Raw genomic sequence first — 19,330 nt, forward strand, 5'->3', positions numbered from 1 at the left:
TCCTAGTCATCATGGTGTCTCCAATATCTTGGCACAATGGGGGAGAGACTGATGTAGCCTAGGAGGCTATCACGCCAGGAACAATTCCGGTAGAAAATATTATCCAGATCTAAAATGAAAAATACCTACGATGGTGATGAAAATGAATGATGGAGATGAGGATGATGGCTATGATGATATTTGGATAGGTGCAGCCCAGAGTCCCACTCATTACCAACCGTCGGAGTCCCATCGAGGTCACAATCGAAGGAGTCCCACCTTGATCCTACTTGAGTCTCACAAACCTTCTTGAATCTCATAAGGAAAAACTCTCACAAAAGGAGTAGTCATATTTCAGATTTTCTTGGATTTCAATTCATGGTTGCCAAGAGAGGCTCTCATGGTTCTCTTATATAGCCAAAGGTATGGAGGCTAAATGCCTCTTGAAACTACAAAATACAATAAGGGAACTTTTGGGATTCCAAGACAAAGGTAATTCCTAAGAATTCAAATTGAAAAGACCTAAGCAAAAATTAAAACTTAGCACTAGACTTTAGACTACTACTTAGGAAACTGAAAAGACTAACTAATAGTCCTAGGAATAAAAAAAAGGGCTCAAAATCATGCCTTGGAATACAGAAAGACAAGTACTAAAAACTAGCAGATACTTTAGTGGCTATTAGACTTCTAACTAGATACATGAAACTTGAAACATGAAAGGACTCTTAAATAAGCCTAGGAAATATGAAAAGACTCTTTGAAAACTAAAAAAGGCTTCATAACTACTTTTGAAGGACTTTTAAGAGACATAACAGAATTTGTTGAAGCTGCTGCCATGTGGACCCCACTTCTCAATGAGCACGCAAGAGCTAGGCCTTGGGCTGGTGGCTGCTCCTGTATCAATTCACCCCTTAGAAATAACTCAACCTCGAGTTTTGCAAAATGGAGGAATCAACTTTGTGTGGTGAACATCCGTCATCAAACCATAACAGTACTCCAGCAGCTCGTGGATATTAGGAATGTAGTCTTCAAGGTGTGGAGCTTTCTCTTCAAAATATTTAGGTAGGATCACAAACTCTATGTGATCAATTTCAATATCATCAATTGTGCCCATGGGGTCGTCCACAAATGTGTCTTCGACCTTCTCTGCTTAAAACTCAACTCTTTAATTTCTTCTTTGCCGTCCATAGTCATCCTAAATGGGTTTTTCAACCACCTCGTCAACTGTAGTGCCAAGTTCCACACCATCCACTGCCTCAAGTTTGCTTGCTTCAAATTCTTCAATGTAAGCCTTGACATTTTAACCATCAAGGACTGGCTCTTCCTTGACGACAGAGATTGCTAGAACTTCTTCAACATTAACCTCAATTTTAGGTTCTGGTTCTCTGATTGGAGGTTTCTTCTCTTGTTGCTCTTTAGAAGACGAAGGTAGAGTGTTTGGTATGCCTCAATTCTGCTCAATTGGAGTCAACCGAGTATTCAGCTGGTTCATCAACTCACATATCTGATTCATTTGTTCTTGTTTGTGTCATTGCTCCATTGCCGTCACTCGATTTGTTAAGGACTTCAATGAATCCGCAATATTAAAGTAACAGATTTACTTCCTTGTGGTACAAAACTATTCTCATCTCCAGCCATGCTCTTATACCAATTTGATGAAGCCTAGGCACGCCAAGAGCAATTCTGGTAGAGAATATTATCCAAATTTAAAATGAAAAATACCTACGATGGTGATGAAAATAAATGATGGAGATGGTAAGGATGACGGCGGGGATGATAGTTGGATAGGTACAGCCCAGAGTCCCACTAGCTGCCAACCGTAGGAGTCCCACTAAGGTCACAATCAAAGGAGTCCCACCCTGATCCTGCTTGAGTCTCACAAACCTTCTAGAATCCCACAAGGAAAAACTCTCACAAAAGGAGTAGTCATATTTCAGATTTTTCTTGGATTTCAATTCATGGTTGCCAAGAGAGGCTCTCACAGTTCTCCTATATAGCCCAAGGTATGGAGGCTAAATGCCTCTTGAAACTACAAAATTCAATAAAGGGACTTTTGGAATTTCAAGACAAAGGCAATTCCCAAGAAGTCAAATTGAAAAGACCAAAGCAAAAATTAAAACTTAGCACTAGACTTTAGACTACTACTTGGCAAACTGAAAAGACTAACTAATAGTCCTAGGAATAAAAAAAGGGACATAATCATGCCTTAGAATACAAAAAGACAACTACTAAAAACTAGGAGATACTTTAGTGGCTATTAGACTTCTAACTAGAAACATGAAAAGACTCTTAAATAAACCTAGGAAATATGAAACGACTCTTTGAAAACTAAAAAGGCTTCATAACTACTTTTAAAGGACTTTTAAAAGACATAACAGAATTTGTTGAAGGTGCTGCCATGTGAATCCCACTTCCCAAAGAGCATGCAAGGGCTAGGCCTTGGGCTGGTGGCTGCCCCTGCATCGATTTGATTTAGCCTAGGAAGCTATCACGCCAGGAACAATTCTGGTAGAGACTATTATCCGGATCTAAAATGAAATTTTAATTACGATGGTGATGAGAATGAATGATGGAGATGATGAGGATGATGGTGATGATGATAGTTAGATAGGTTCAGTCCAGAGTCCCACTGGTTGCCAACCGTCAGAGTCCCAACGAGTTCAAGATCGAAGAAGTCCCACCTTGATCCCACTCGAGTCTCCGAAACCTTCTTGCATCTCACAAGGCAAAACTCTCACAAAAGGAGTAGTCATAGTTCAGAATTTTTTTGGATTTCAATTCATAATTGCCAAGAGAGGTTCCCACGGTTCTCTTATATACCCCAAGGTATGGAGGCTAAATGCCATTTAAAACTACAAAATACAATAAAGAGACTTGGGATTTCAGGACAAAGGTAATTCCCAAGAAGTCAAATTGAAAAGACCTAAGCAATAATTAAAATTTAGCACTAGACTTTAAACTACTAGTTCGCAAACTAGAAAAACTAACTAATTGTCCTAGGAATAAAAAAACAGGCACATAATCATGCCTTGAAATACAAAAGGACAAGTACTAAAAACTAGGAGATACTTTAGTGGCTACTAGACTTCTAACTAGAAACATAAAAGGGCTCTTAAATAAGCCTAGGAAATATGAAAAGACTCTTTGAAAACTAAAAAGGCTTCATAACTACTTTCTAATGACTTTTATGAGTTAACAGAATTTGTTGAAGCTGCTGACGTGTGGAATCCACTTCCCAAAGAGCACTCAAGGGCTAGGCGTTAATGTAGTCCTAGATAGGTAGGAGACCTACTAGGAGCCAAACAACAAGATCAAACAACAAAAGGGGCTGCTGGTTCGAATGGACAGTACTAGGATTTAGGTCAATTCCTAGGGTTTGGGTTGGATATTGGGAAAGGGGTTTATAGGGTATTAATGGGCAGGTCTAGGGGGTCAATATGGTATAAAAATAATAGGATTTAGGGTTTTAAAATTCTGCAATTCTGGACAGAATTGAGTTGCAGATTTTAGGTTTAATGGAGTGGGGGAATGGAGGGGTTGTAGTGGAGACTAAGGGCTGTGTTTAAGGTCGAGTGTAGGGAGAGGTGCGGAGAATATAGGCTGGAAGTATGGTTCGAAATTGATGGCCAGATCTGTAGTTATGAGGGAGTCCTAGTTGAGGTAGAAGTTGCAGGTTTAATGGAAATTAGGGTTTGATGAATGGAGGGGGGTGTGGATTAGGTTAGAGGATGAAGAGGGGAAGGATATATGTAAGAAACTAAGATTACTTACTAGTTTGATCTCCTTCAAAGGCAGCAGCAGCAGCTTGAAGAAGCTCGATTGAATAAGAAGAAAGACCTCCCGATCCACAAGATGCAAGGAGTCGATCGGAGTCCACCAATCCCTTCAACCTTGATATTACTCACAAGGCACACTCACGATGGAGCAAAGGTAGCAACAAAGGCTGCAAGCATAAAGCTAATTTTTATTAATCAAATTCGTGTACAATGCTAGCCTCCCTTACAAACTTATTTAGAAGACTCAAAAATAGACTTAGACACTAAAAAGGAATGGCCTAACCTTATCCCTAACCTATTAGGCAACTTAAACTGACTAGGAAACTCAAATAGACTCAAAATAGAGTCCTAATGACTTAAAACAACTTCAACTACTTAAAATAAAGAAGATTCCCTAGTAGCCAATAAGATATAAAAACCTCTTAGCCAATAGGATCACTTCACTTAAATTAGACCAATTGAACCAATTTGATGCAACCAATTTAAACCGGTTCAATTAAAAACACAAAATAAAAACTAAGTATTAGGCTAATCCCGTATGCAACCTATATACCCCTATTTCAGGCCCACTAAAGTGGCCTAATACATAGAAATCCCTTGGGAACAAAGGCCCAACATATATATATCCCAACCCTACACTTATTCCCAATGAAACAAGCCCTATTTGATGATGAATCAGCATCAACTCTCCCCAACTTGAAAAAATTCGTCCTCGAATTTTGTAGTGATGAGGGGGAATCAACATGTGATCCCCACCTTTGACCATCCCCAAACAGAATTTCGGTGAAGCGGGAACATTGGGGATAAAGTCTTCAATGCATGGAGCGTTCTCTTCAAAGAACCATAGTGGCATAACAAACTCTATGTGCTCGACCTCTTCAAGAACAACATCTTGGATGTCGATGATTTCTTGTGGAGTGTTGTCAATCACCACTTCGTCTTCCATGTCCTCAGCCTTGTCTACTTTGCCCTCTTCAGTAGTTTCTTCTACCATTGTGTGTTGGACCTCCACATCAAGTTGATGGCCGAGCTTCTCAACCATGATCTCAACTACTGGTGCAGCTTGGTCTACTTAAATTTCTTTAGCTATAGGTTCTTGAATCTCTTCAACACAAACCGCTTTAGTAGAAGCTTTTGTTGATGCATCTGCCATAGGTGAAACTTCAAACACTGTCGATGTCACTTGCATTTGAGTTGACATGTTCGGCAGTCCTTGTGGCTGTACAGTCGATGTGGTCACCTTTGGTTGTAATCCTTTTAAAGTAAACAAATTGTATAGACGCTGTCGATCAGGTAGGACACACAAGTTGTTTTCCGGTTCAATCCAACCTTGTCGCTCGTCCAACCAATTGGAACCTACTGCAATAAAGATCCTTGGAGATGGTACCGGCTTACACCAAGCACCATCATGATATGAAGAACACCCAAATTCAACACAAACTTTACCTGTAGGCTCGATGCAAATCTCTCCTGATTGGGACAACATATCCACCACGGATTGTGAAATAATATTATTACGTCTCCTCTCATCAATAACTAAGATGGTTGTGCTCCCATTGGGTAGACGAACTTGGGTCTTGAAAACGAAGGGAGGTGGGTCTTTCGAGGCTTGGTTGGAGCTTCCCTCCACCATAGCTTTGATACCAATTTAATGTAGTCCTAGGTAGGAGTAATCCCACTAGGAACCAGGGTAATAGGATCTCTTAACAAGGCTGGCCGATTGGGACAGCTTAGGCTAATTAGGGCAGAATTAGGGTTATGGTTAGGGTTTCGACTTAGGGTTTTATTTGGTAAAGATGTGTAGAATTTTATGAGTCTAATGGTATAAGTTGGATCAAATTTGGTTGAGGTTGGAATTCTAGGGTTTTGGGAGGATGCCTTATGAAAATGGACTGTTTGTAAGATCTAGGGTTTAGGGGCAGATTTTAGGAAAGAGGTTTATAGGGTATTAATGGGCAGGTCTAGGGGGTTATTTTGGTATAAAGAAGTTAGGGTTTGGGAAGGTTTTAAAATTCTGCAATTTACGGCAGAATTGGATTTAGGGTTTTAGGGTTCTAATGGATCTATGGATTAATGGAAGGGGTGATAATAGGAGTAGATGGAGCTTAGGTTAGAGGATTAGAAGAAGAAGGTTAAATGCTGAATTAATAAACTGCTTACTTGAAAGATTAAATCTTCAATGGTAGCAACTTTGAAGAACTAGAAGAAAGACCTCCCGATCTACAAGATGCAAGGAGTCGATCGGAGTCCACCAATCCCTTCACCTTGATATTACCCACAAGGTAGCCTTAATATTACTCACAAGGTTCACTCAACAGAGCAGAGCAGCAGCTATGGCGGCAAACAAAAGCTTTTTCATTAATCAAATTCGTGTACAATGCTAGCCTCCCTTACAAACTTATATAGAAGACTCAAAAATAGACTTAGACACTAAAAAGGAATGGCCTAACCTTATCCCTAACCTATTAGGCAACTTAAACTAACTAGGAAACTCAAATAGACTCAAAATAGAGTCCTATAAAGAAGATTCCCTAGTAGCCAATAGGATATAAGAACCTCTTAGCCAATAGGATCACTTCACTTAAATTAGACCAATTGAACCAATTGGATGCAACCAATTTAAACCGGTTCAATTAAAAACACAAAATAAAAACTAAGTATTGGGCTAATCCCGTATGCAACCTATATACCCCTATTTCAGGCCCACTAAAGTGGCCTAATACATAGAAAACCCTTGGGAACAAAGGCCCAACATATATATATCCCAACCCTACACTTATTCCCAATGAAACAAGCCTTATTTGATGATGAATCTGCATCAGGCGTTGAGCTGGCGGCTGCCCCTGCATCAGAGACAGAAGAGGATGTAGAGATGGGTGGATGAAGTGGAAAGGAACTTTTTAAAGTGTCCTGTGAGATGAGTAGAAACAGTAGGAAGAGAATTATCAGGTAATGAAAGCATTCAAGGAAACTGTGGAGTGGCAAAGGGAAGGCTATTATCAGAAAATGAGAGCATTCAAGGAAGCTCGGGAGTGGCACAGAAAAATGTTGGTTTAGATGGTTTAGTAATCTAGAACAGAGACCAATGGATACATCAATGACTGAACACGCTGCAAATTGCAGTTTAAAGGACAAGCACAAGGGCCAAAATGAATTCAGTAAGGTAAGATTGAGTTCCTACAAGTTCACAGCAGATATGGCTCCATACAAAAAGGACTTAAGGAATAGGGTTTCTGCGACCGACACCAAGTAATTAGGACGTCACCTAATGAGATGTTAAGATTTCATTAGTTGATGTCAACATCTGCATATTCATTGTCTAGTTAAATGATAGTCCTACTACCTCTGTGTGAAAAGAAATGATTGATTTCCATTACAAGAGCGAAACTTAAAGTGCTCTTCAAAATTATTGAAACAAGTTCTTAGGAAGGATCCGGTCACAAACAGAAAACTTAAAGCTTAGCAGAAGGCTATTAGAGATTCTGGTCCATAAACTGACCAGGTTGCCATAATCACAAACAAATTATCAGGAAAAAGAACTCCAGTAACCGCTATACAATGCAAACTTCAATGATTAAGAATTGACAAATGAAATCACTTTCAAACCTAATCAACAAAAATTAGATTCAAGAGCTGACGCTCTACAGAGTTTAGATTTAAGAGTTGAAGCATCGTTAAGCTAAATGTTACCAAGGAGATGAACAATAGAAGCAAACACTACGGATCTCTAGACCATAATGGCCTTGCCAACGACACACAAAAGCCAATTTTTCCTTTAATCAGTTCTTCGACAAATAAACTGAATCCAGGAAAATCAAATATACATAAAAATCAAATTTTTTGAAGTTTAAATGCTTAATTTTCCAAAACCCAATTCAATTCCAAAAGAAGGAAAGCAAACTAAACTTCCAATGTCTAAGTCCTAAAAGTTCACATTCATCATTGAACAAGCTAAATATGGGATGGAAACAAATTTAATGTAAGAGCAAGTATGACTCAAGTGTTTATCACACCTATGCTTCCTAAAGTCTTTTTCAGATAACGCCTTTTCATTACGAAAAGAAGAATACGAACATAGTTGTCAAGGCATTGCTTAGGAGACCTTGGCATCAAGGCGCCTCGACAATTAGTGTCACCTTGGTCACCTAGGCTGGCGTTTTGGTAACCTTGGTAGCCTTGTTGGTGTCGACTTGCGTCCAGGCCCCCTCCAACCCCTTGGTTCACCTAGATGCCGTGACAACTATGAATGCAAATTAAGATGCATCCCAACTTAAGTATGTTCTTGAGCCTGGACAGCCTCAGTGACTTATGACTTGTTTACAGTACAAAACGGACACTAAAATTGGTTCTGTACTATTTAATAGTACAACATAAACATTAGGCAGAACCAAGTCTGGAGTGAGAAGACATCACTAATTATATATAAGCAACAAGAATAATACATAGACACATAACAACAGAAAATGCTTAAAAGTAAATTGAATGACAACTGCCAACAAAATTTAAACCATATAGCATTATCTCCTCAAAAGCCCCTTAACCTCAATTGAAACAGAAACCAGTTCGAGTACTGAATCAATAAAAGCATTGTTGCTCAAATTATATCACGAAGACTATTGAGTATAGTGATATGCCCATAAGTGCAACAAAAAAGAAAAAGTACCAACCAAAATCTGTTCTTTCGATAACATCAGTAAAAAGTAATGCCGAAGTAAATTGTCCTACAGGGATCCAAGAAATCAAATCTCATCCACATCTCCTAAATCCTGGCACCCAGATAAAATTGATAACTCTTAAACTGCAGAAAAGAAAAAGGAAACAACATATCCAGGGAACCTGAATGTCTGAATTTAAAAGACATGAAACATGACTGAGAAAATTCATCTGACTACAAACTATCCGAGAAGCCTCTGCAACAGGCCACAAGTATATATACAGGAGAAACAGACCAAAAGCAATTGGAGGCCCATTATGGAATCCACATTGTACATCTACCTGATAGTGACAAATTTGTTGGTACCATGTTTTGCCCAGTGAGTCCTCAAATCAATCGGATTGGAAAGGTTATAACCTTCAGTAGAAAGTTTCTCCAATACCTTTTTAAAAGCTCCCTGGCTCATTTTCCGCCCTGCTATCCTTGCACCCCGCCTTTTTGTACTCATTGGCAAGGGATACATAGATATACTAGTTGTACAACATGCTGACTGCCACCCACCACATCCCCATCGATAACATTGTTGAGGAACTCCAGTACATGAGCAAATAGGGATCGGAATACCCGAAATATCCATATCAACCCCATTTATGACTACTTCAGTGTTCTTTTTCCCAGGCTTTGCTCTTGGGACAGAAGAATTACACTCATCCTTTGGCACACCAGGGGCCTTTTTACTCTTCTTTGGTTTCGGAGACTTTTGGGTGTTTTGGGTGCGGCCACCTTGCCTTTTCTTCAAAGGTGCCTCCTTCTTACCAGCTACCTCTTCCATACGAACCAACCTTTCATCCTTCGATGCCTCAGGTGGCTGTAGCATTTGAATGGGATGAGTTCCAGACGCTTCAGCTATCAGAGCAAAATTGGGGTTCCCCGGTAACACATGCAAAAACTTATCTCTCTGGTTCATCCAACCATCTCTCACAAAATCCATGGGGACTGGTGCTTCTGAAACACCACAGTCTCTGTGATGGAAAGCTCCATTAGCATTAACCATGACGGCAGATTCGCGCCCAGAGAGAAGAGATTTAGTGTCTCTCTCTGCCACAGTTGACATGAGCTGTAGACCGAGATGCCCTTTAAGGGAGGAGGGTTCATAATAACCCCAATTGCGGATGTTCAATCCGCTATCGTCGTCCATTATATATATAAACGAATAATAAACTCTGATAAATATATATTTTTTATTTTATTCCCGTTCAACCCATCTACCACATTGCCTGCTAGCAGAACCTGCACAATCCACGAAAGCCACAGAACCAGAAGAAAAAGAAATAAATCCCAACAAAATCACAAGCACAAAATAAGAAAAGAATAAGAACATAGAAATCAAAATCGGAACATCAGAGGAGAACCAAATCATCTAAAAGGTTTTGGACCAAAGCATCAGAGTATCCAATAATTAACCCCAGGAAAACAATGAACCAGACCAAAACCTAATAAATCGTTTAGATGTTCAAGACACAATCTTGCATGCCCACAGGAAATCCTTAGTAAACAGCATTCCGGTTTTCTCAGAAAAGCAATCATCTTTTAGGGTTTTAAACTTAGATATCTCCAAACAAACCCAGATTGAGATTAAAGATTCAAAATCAAAATTTCAAATTTTCAGAACAGATAATGAAATAAAAATAAAATATCAGAGATTTCAAAGACAGTTTTAGATTCTAGAGAGGGCCAGAGAAAGAGAGAGAGAGAGTCTTACTTGCAGGTTGTAAAATTGCTATCTAGGGTTCTTCCCCTTTTCTGATGGGGAGAGAGAAGGACGAAATGGGCAAAAATCAGCGAATGTACTTTGTCTTAGCTCAACCTAAAATGCTTATTTATATATATTTCCTGTTTCATGAAGGAAATGTAATCTATTTCTAAAGTATGTCTTTCTCTATGTTTTCTCTTTATAAAAACTATTTTTTTTTATTTTGTTAACTGTAATAATCAATTATCATCGTTGGCATAATGCCAGGTGCCACTAAGGACTTATATATCTTTGCCAAAAAATACAACCTCCCGAGTCCCGTCCCCTCGTTCTTATCTCTTTCATTCAACTTGAAGACACTCAACTTTTGTTTTTGTTTTATTCTATTCATTTAGTCTTTGAGCCCAAGGGGTCAACGGAATAAACCCAATTGCACCTTAATTCAACCATAGGGCATTAATGGTCCAAACATTCACTCATTCTTTACCAAAACAGCCATTTAAAAGAAGAAAAAAAAATCACATATGCTTGGTTTTAGATTATCACAATCAACGGCAACCAAAAAGTTATACTCGAGATTTACTTCTTATTTGTAAATAGTAAAATGTTGAATTTAATTAATGTTCAAATTTATTTCTGACACCATTTGAGACACAATAAAGCCAAAAAACCAAGGAATGAAAATTTAATAGAAAACAACACCATAGTAATTTAGGTGATGCTTTATAATGTTGAATTTATACATCCATTAAATCTAATTTAATGAACTTAATTAATTATTGGGAGAGGGAACTACATGCTGCCTGTTTATAGGATCAGGATCGTCTCCAGGAAGCAGGGAACGCCTAGGGTGCTGCCAGTCGTTGGGTTGTGCCGCACACATCCCTAGGCGTATGCCGAGATGTGTGCGGCACAACTCAACCGTTGGATGCCCCCGGGCAGCATCCTGGGCGCACGCCTCCCTGGAGACATGCTTAATTCGTGTTTATATGGATTTTTATCGTCTCAGTTACACCCTCGTCAATTACACTTCAAGTACACCCCTACGATGAAGACACATGGCGTTAAATGATCTGACGATCTAAATTAGAAATGATAATTTATCTTTCATTTGACTCAGATTCGGAAGTTTCCTTCCATTCTCTCTCTGTCTCTCCCGTCTCTGCTTTCTCAAGACGATGACCAGATCTTGTGCTCCACGGTGGAGCTCCTCTCTCACAATGATGACGACCTGACCAGACTCACCCTAAACTACATCCTCACGCCGGCATTCACCTTCCTCATGGTTTTTATTTCTAAATCCCCAACTCCTTCTCTGTCATAACTCTAAGCGTTCATCTTCCTCGCACGAACAAAAGACGAACGCCTGGAGTTATGGCAGAGAGGGAGTTGGGGATTTAGAAATGGAAACCACTAGGAAGGTGAACGCCGGCGTGAGGATGTAGTTTACGGTGAGTCTGGTCAGGTCGTCATCATCGTGAGAGAGGAGCTCCATCGTGGAGCACAAGGTCAAGTCGCTGTCTTAAGAGAGCAGAGACGGGAGAGAGAGAGAGAGAGAGAGAATGGAGGGAAACTTTCAAATCTGAGTCAAATGAAAGATAAATTATCATTTCTAATTTAGACCGTCAGATCATTTAACGCCCCGTGTCTTCATCGTAGGGATGTACTTGAAGTGTAATTGACGAGGGTGTAATTGAGACGCTAAAAATCCGTGTTTATATTGGCTTCTTACACATTAAAACCAATAGTGGGTAACAAAATGACATATTAATGAGGAGAGAAAAGGTGGCCCAAACATTTAATGAGAAGAAATAGAGGAGAGAGATAGTGGGAGAAGTACACATTGACACCGTGTACTTCCTTTTCCCTTAATTATTAATTTGAATTGTTATTTTTTAGGTGTGATGAACCCGAATTCACACCCACCAATCAGAGGTCGCCACGTGCCCCCGGTCCCAGGAGGTGGACCAAAACCGAGCCAACGGCAGACCGATCACGGGTTCGCCCCACACGGCCCGCTATGAGCCCAGGCCAAACAACAACCCTCCAGGGACCTGGACTAGGATACAACCATCGTCCCCAATAAGAGGTACACCGCCACCTGGACTCTGTACCACCGTCATAGACAAGACTTCTACCACCTTCAGGACTCTACACCATCCTCCATCAATCACACAATCCAAGACGGACACAAACACTTTACATTTATCTATTGGAAACACCATTCCTATCAGGACACTACATCCCCGTAGAGAAGCAACCAACCATGGAAGACCTCTGACACTCCTGGACTCTATCTGTTACGGGGATTATTCGCCATCAATTAGGACTCTCCTCACCGCCACAGTCCATTATAAAAAGGAAGGTATGTTACTCCATCAGGCATCTTGAATTCTATTCACTCATCTGTTTGCTCAGAGAGATCTAACTTAGGCATCGGAGAGTCCTCGGTCGAAACCACACCAGTTCTCCTTTGTCACCCAGGGTCTTTTGCAGGTTACGGCACTCGAAGGACCATCAGACGACTTCCTGATGCAATAGATTGGCGCTATCTGTAGGAGCGACGCTAGCCATTATATCTACTAGCTTGTTTCCATAACTGCTCAGCAATGGCACCACGAGGCAAGAAAGCCGCTCCCTCCACCAACAATGCCTCGAGGGAGGGGAATGGATCACCTCCTCCAGAAAGCTCGCTTTTGTAGAGCCAATGACCGTGTCACTCTAGAGGAAGAGGTCCCAGAGAACCAACATGTTGAGGCAGTCAACCTCAACCCTGAAGCAGCCATTGAAGTTGTCGGGGTGCCAGCACCTGATCCCAATGCGCCAGCAACTGTAGGTCAGATCAACGACTTGCAGCGCCAGATCCTCCGTGACCAACAACTCTTCCGCGACTACTTGAGATAGCGTGCAACATCACACCGTCGTAGGGCGGATCCCCGATAGGACCAGAGCCCTAGGAGGTCACCTCCCAGGGGGGATAGGTCAGAGAGGCACACCAGGCAGCGGGGAGAGCCTTCCCAACCTCCCAGGCAAACAGCAGACCTCCCAGTACGGTCGGACCATGGAAGAACACCCTCACACCAATCCGTGGTACCCAACCCCGAAGGGTCCATCCGGAGATCAGTGTTCCAAGGTCAACTAGGAGGAAGTTATACACCAGAGCGAAGCCGGACATACCATAAAGGAAGCCCCTCGCGTTCACGTCAAGATTCATCGTGGTGTGATCCTTTACCATCTCGCCAACAGTCAAGACAGGAGGGGACTTTAAGGAGAGGACGTGAACGAGGTCGCAGTGAGCGTCCGGCCAGGCGTGAGGGACTGTCCCGGGATAAGGAACTAGACAAGAGACTCCAAGACTTGGACGAGAAGTTGGAAGGACTGAAGAAGCAGACCAAGGGCGAGATACACTCGATCCCTGGACAACATCCATTCTCAGAAGAGATCATGTTGGCCTCACTTCCCTCCAGGTTCAAGTTACCCACCTTTAAACTCTACAGCGGTACCATGGACCCTAATGACCACATCAACTATTTCAATGGTATGATGACACTGTATGGTGGATCGGACGTGGTCTCCTGTCGAGCATTCCCTGCGTCCCTCAAGGGTGCAGCTACTTCCTGGTTCTCCAGGGTACGACCGAGGTCGATTGGTTCATTCACAAAATTATGCGAGCAGTTCGTCACTCGTTTCCAGAGCAGTGTCAAACAAAAGAAGACCACGGTCAATCTATTGAACGTGGTACAGAACCCTGGGGAGTCCCTCAAGGAATACGTCAGCAAGTTCACCAAGGAATCCCTGGAGGTCTGAGACTTAGATGATCAGACCCAACATGTAACTTTGGCTGGGGGTATCAAGGACCTTGACTTGATCAAGGACCTGGCACATCATGAAACCAAGACCATGAAGAAGCTCCTAGAGCGGTGTAATGAGTTTGCCAACATGGCCGAGGTACTATAAGCTCGAAAGAAGGTGATCGAGGCCAAGCCCCAAGATAATAAGAGGTCGGTGATGGATGACAGCAAAGAAAGTAAGAGGTCGAGGATCGAGTGTCGGCAAGACAAGGGTGATCGTCCCTCAGGTAGGGGTGACCGTCGCCTAGAAAGAAGTGAACGAGCAAGCAGTCCAGAGTTCACACCTCTGAACACCACCAAGTCCTAGATCCTTATGCAGATCTAAGATCGTGACCTACTCTGGTGGCCCCCACACATGCTAGTCGGGCCTGAGAAGCGTAACCCCAATAAGTCCACAAGGATAATGGGCATGACACAGAAGACTGCTACCAACTAAAGAAAGAGATAGAGTAACTTATGAGGCCAGGGAGCCTGAATAAGTACATCAAAGGAAGGCGTGACGACCGTTCGAGCCAGGGAGACCGAGGTCGTAAGCGAGAAAGAGAAGAACCAAGAAGAGAAGAAAGGAGGGCGGATAGAGATAGGGAGAGAGACCGCACAGAAGAGAGGAGAGACATACCTGAAACAAGCGGCACCAAGGGAGCCCCCATCCTCACCATACTTGGAGGACCGGGGCAAGGGTCTACCAGAAAGGCCAAAGCCTATTCCAGGTTTGTGGGAGTAGCAGAGAAACCAAGCAAGGTAGCAAAGACCAGGAAGGTGATCTCCTTCTCGGATGCAGACCTGGATGGTGTGAGCTTTCCACATGAGGACACTTTAGTAGTGTAGGTGGAGATAGCCAATCGACCAGTGCAACGGGTATTGATAGACACAGGGGCGTCAGTGGATGTGCTCTCATTAGAAGCCTATCGACAATTTGGGTTTGGGGACGACCAACTCAAGCCGGAGCCTACCTACCTCCACGGGTTCTCGGGTGCCACAGCCTCCATCAGAGGCACTATAGAGCTACCTATCACCTTTGGAGAACATCCTCGACAGGTGACCATCATGGTAAACTTCATGGTCGTCAGGTCCGTGGTCTCATTCAACGGCCTCCTAGGCGACCCTCCTTGATAGCCCTTAGAGGGGTCGTGTCACCACTCCACCTGAAGATGAAGTTCCCCACTAACAAACGGAGTGGGTGAAGTCCGAGGTGATCAAAAGAAGGCCAGAGAATGCTATGTCACCTTTGTCAAGAAGAACAATAGTAACACCAAGGGAATGGTACTATGCATGGAGAACCTGGTCAGCGACCAAAGAGATGAACCGACAGAGAAGAGAGGTAGGCTGGTAGAGGACCACATCCCATGGCTACTCAGCAAGGATGACCCTTCCAAGGTTGTACAGGTTGGTTCGTTGTTGAACGATGAACAGAAAGAAGAACTGGGGCACCTCCTCCAAACCAACATGGATGTCTTCGCATGGTCGACTGCAGACATGCCTGGCATACCCAGATCCATAGTAGAGAGCAGGTTACATGCAGACCCGACCAGGAAGCCCGTCCAACAGAAGCGGTAGAATTTTGCCCTTGATAGGCAAGCAGCTATCAAAGAAGAGGTCGAGAAGTTGAGTCGAGCAGGGTTCATCCGAGAAGAGAAGAGAAGTTTCCTACCTGGCTCGCAAATGTGGTCATGGTACCAAAGCCCAATGGGAAGTGGAGAATGTGCGTTGACTACACCGACTTGAACAAGGCATGCCCGAAGGACGAGTACCCACTACCCATAATCGACCTATTGATCAATGCAACTACAGTCCATGAGATGCTCAGCTTCATGGACGCCTACTCTGGGTATAACCAGATCCTCATGCATGAGGATGATGAGTCTTACACCGCATTACGAACGGACAAGGAGAACTACTGCGATCGTGTCATGCCGTTCAGACTGAAGAACGTAGGGGCCACCTACCAAAGGATGGTCAATAAGATGTTTGAGGAACAGATCAGATGCAACATGGAGGTGTACGTGGATGGCATGCTCGTGAAAATCGTCCAAGCCCACCAACACCTGACCAACCTGGAGGAAGCATTCACGGTACTGAGAAGGAACCAGATGAAATTAAACCCTGTAAAGTGCGCTTTTGGAGTAATATTTGGAAAATTCCTAGGGTTCATGGTCTTAGTACGCGGAATAAAAGTCAATCCATCCAAGATCAAGGCCATCTAAGAGATGGCACCACCACGAACGGTCAGGGAAGTGCAAAGGTTGAATGGAAGGATCGCCGCCCTTTCAAGGTTCGTGTCACGGTCGGGAGATAAGTGAACGTCTTGAAGTCCTAAAGACTTTTCCTGAACAGAGGAGTGCTAGAAGGCGTTCGATGAGCTAAAGGAGTACCTCGAGAATCCACCACTGCTTGGGCGGCCAGAACCCAATGAAGAGCTGCAGATCTACCTGCCTGCAACCCCAGTAGCGGTGAGTACAAAACTGTTGAAGGAAGAGGCAAAGGTACAAAGACCCATCTAGTATGTCAGTCATGTCTTGATTGACGCAGAGACCAGGTACACCAGGATCGAGAAGGTAGCCTATGCACTCGTGATCGCGGCTAGGAAGCTTCGACCATACTTCCAAGCCCATACAATCACAGTACTCACCGAGCTACCCTTGATGAAGGTGTTGCATAAACCAGACGTCTCAGGAAGGTTGATTGTCTGGGCAGTCGAGTTGAGTGAACATGACATCAGGTTTCAACCCCGAACGGCCATCAAAGGCCAGGCATTGGCAGACTTCGTCGCCAAGTGCACCCTACCTTAAGGCGAACTAGGAGCGACAGAACTAGAGGAGCATGATCAAGGATCATGGGAGATGTACATAGATGGTTCGAGTAATGCAGTAGGAAGTGGGGCTAGCTTCATACTCACCAGCCGTCCAGCCCCGAAGGATTTTGAATCCAGTATGCTCTCCGATTCACCTTCCCAGCATCCAATAATGAAGCAGAGTATGAAGCATTACTCGCTGGACTCCAGGTGGCCAAGGTGATTCAAGTCACACATCTATCTATCCGAAGTGACTCTCAGCTTGTAGTGAACTAGGTGAACGGAGAGTATGAGGAGAAGGTCGAGTGGATGGCATCATACCTAGCACGTGCTCGAGCATTGATCGGGGAGTTTGAGAAGTTTAAGATGGTTCGGGTTCCCAGGATCGAGAATGCCGCAGCCGATGCCCTGTCCAGGCTAGCCAACGACGAGCTCCGTAACCTAGCCAGTGTCGTCTATGTTGAAATACTGCATGAGCCAATATATCAGGAAAAGCAGGTTAATGAGATTGAGGAGGGGCCTAGTTGGATGGACCCTATACTCAAGTACCTACAGAATGACATCCTATCGGAGGACAAGGTCAAAGCGAGGAAGATAAGAATGAGAGCTACAAAGTACACCGTCCAGGACGGTGTACTATCCAAGAGGGGGGCCACAGCACCATTGCTTCGGTGTCTAGGACCCAAGGGAGCCCAGTATGCCTTGGCGGAGGTCCATGAAGGGATATGCAGAAGCCATATGGGAGGACGAGCTTTAGCCTACAAAATACTCTGCCAGGGACTCTACTGGCCAAAGATGCAAGAGGAGGCAATACAGTATGTCAAGGCTTGCGAGCAATGTCAATTGTTCGCCCCAGTACCCCATCTACCCGCCACCAAATTGACATCGATCCTCAACCCCATTCCCTTTGCCATGTGGGGGGTGGACATCCTAGGCGACTTCACAGTAGCATCAGGGAATCGCAAGTACTTGGTGGTCGACATAGACTACTTCACCAAATGGGTCAAGGCAAAGCCATTGGCCAAGATAATAGAGAATGAAATGGAGAAGTTTGTTCGAGACGACGTCATCTACAGGTTCGGGGTACCAAGAATACTAGTGTCAGATAACGGGAAGTAATTCAATAACCCCAAGTATAGAGCCTTCTGTCAGAGTTACAACATTAACTATCGGCCTGTATCAGTAGCCTACCCATAGGCCAATGGTTAGGTGGAGGTGACGAACAGAACGTTGTTGGATGGAATCAAGAAAAGGTTAGAAGGAGCCATAGGGAAGTGGGTCGAGGAATTATTAAGTATCCAGTGGGCATACCGAACCACAGTAAGGACACCCATAGGAAAAAGCCCATTTTGCCTAGCATACGGTACAGAGGCACTAGCACCAGTAGAAGTCCTCACCATGTCCCACAGAGTACTACACTTCAACGAGCGCACCTACGACGATGGACTATGGGCAAACCTTGACTTCCTGGACAAGGTTTGTGAGAAAGCACTCCTGAGGAACGTGGCCTATCAACAACGAACAGCCAAGTACTATAATGCCAGAGTAAGAGAAAGGCTGTTCCACCAGGGAGACCTAGTCCTAAGAAGGACAAGTGCATCACAACCGCGGAAGGAAGGGAAGTTGCCGGCCAACTGGAAAGGACCGTACATAGTTTCCAAGCAGATACGTTCAGGGGCCTACCACTTGAAAACTCCAGGGGGCAAGAAGGTAGACCGTACTTGGAACTTAGAGCACCTGAAGAAGTACTACCAGTAAAAGCAGCAGAACCACCAGTAGTAGCAGCAGTAGTAGTAGTAGTAGCAGTAACAGCAGTAGTAGTAGTAGTAGCGTAGTGAGATGTCAGACAGGTGCATTTTCAAGGATAATTTAAAATTTTATTTGAAGTTTATAGTTGATATACTCGTCTACTGCACATCAATCGAATCACTTCCACCAAAGCGCAACACCAAGGTCCGTTGACCACTAAGGTCCGCTGACCACCAAGGTCCGTAGACCACCCAAGGTCCGAAGACCACCCAAGGGCCGTCGACCACCGAGGTCCGTAGACCATCCAAGGTCCATCGACCACGAAGGTCTGTAGACCACCCAAGGTCCGTCGACCACCAAGGTCCGTTGACCACCAAGGTTTGTTGACCACCAAGGTCCGTAGACCACCCAAGGTCCGTCGACCACCAAGGTCCGTTGACCACCAAGGTCCATAGACCACCCAAGGTCCGTAGACCACCAAAAGTCCGTAGACCACCAGACCACCGAGGTCCATAGACCATCTGGAGTACCAAGGTTCGGGAACCATTAAAGCAATAGGGATCAAATGACTACCGAGGATAGACCATACAAGAAGCAATACACACAGAAGATAAGAAGTTCACTGCACGTAATCAAAAAAGTAGGTCGCAGTAATAACAACTCAGAGTCCGCAATCCACAAGTCCAACAAGCCATATGCACAAAAGTCAAGAAACCTCCGCTAGGGGAGCCACATCCTCCTCTGGAGGAGAACCCATCTCAGACTCAGGCGGGCGCG

At 43.7% G+C, this 19,330-nt stretch overlaps 1 protein-coding gene across 1 annotated transcript; it reads right to left on the reverse strand.

Moving 5' to 3' along the window:
* Positions 1-8,415: 8,415 nt before the first annotated feature.
* Positions 8,416-10,233, reverse strand: LOC122669086 (protein BASIC PENTACYSTEINE2-like). Its single transcript, XM_043865738.1, has 2 exons — positions 10,172-10,233; positions 8,416-9,699 (listed from the first exon to the last, which is right to left on the reverse strand). The coding sequence occupies exon 2, from the start codon at positions 9,605-9,607 to the stop codon at positions 8,747-8,749; it is 861 nt and encodes a 286-aa protein (XP_043721673.1). The 5' UTR covers positions 9,608-9,699; positions 10,172-10,233; the 3' UTR covers positions 8,416-8,746.
* Positions 10,234-19,330: the final 9,097 nt, after the last annotated feature.

Source organism: Telopea speciosissima, chromosome 7 (genome assembly GCF_018873765.1).
Source record: "Telopea speciosissima isolate NSW1024214 ecotype Mountain lineage chromosome 7, Tspe_v1, whole genome shotgun sequence".
NCBI classification, from domain to species: domain Eukaryota; kingdom Viridiplantae; phylum Streptophyta; class Magnoliopsida; order Proteales; family Proteaceae; genus Telopea; species Telopea speciosissima.

Excerpts from the sequence above, each read along its gene's own strand:
- LOC122669086 (XM_043865738.1), bottom strand. The coding sequence starts at position 9,607 with ATGGACGACGATAGCGGATTGAACATCCGCAATTGGGGTTATTATGAA.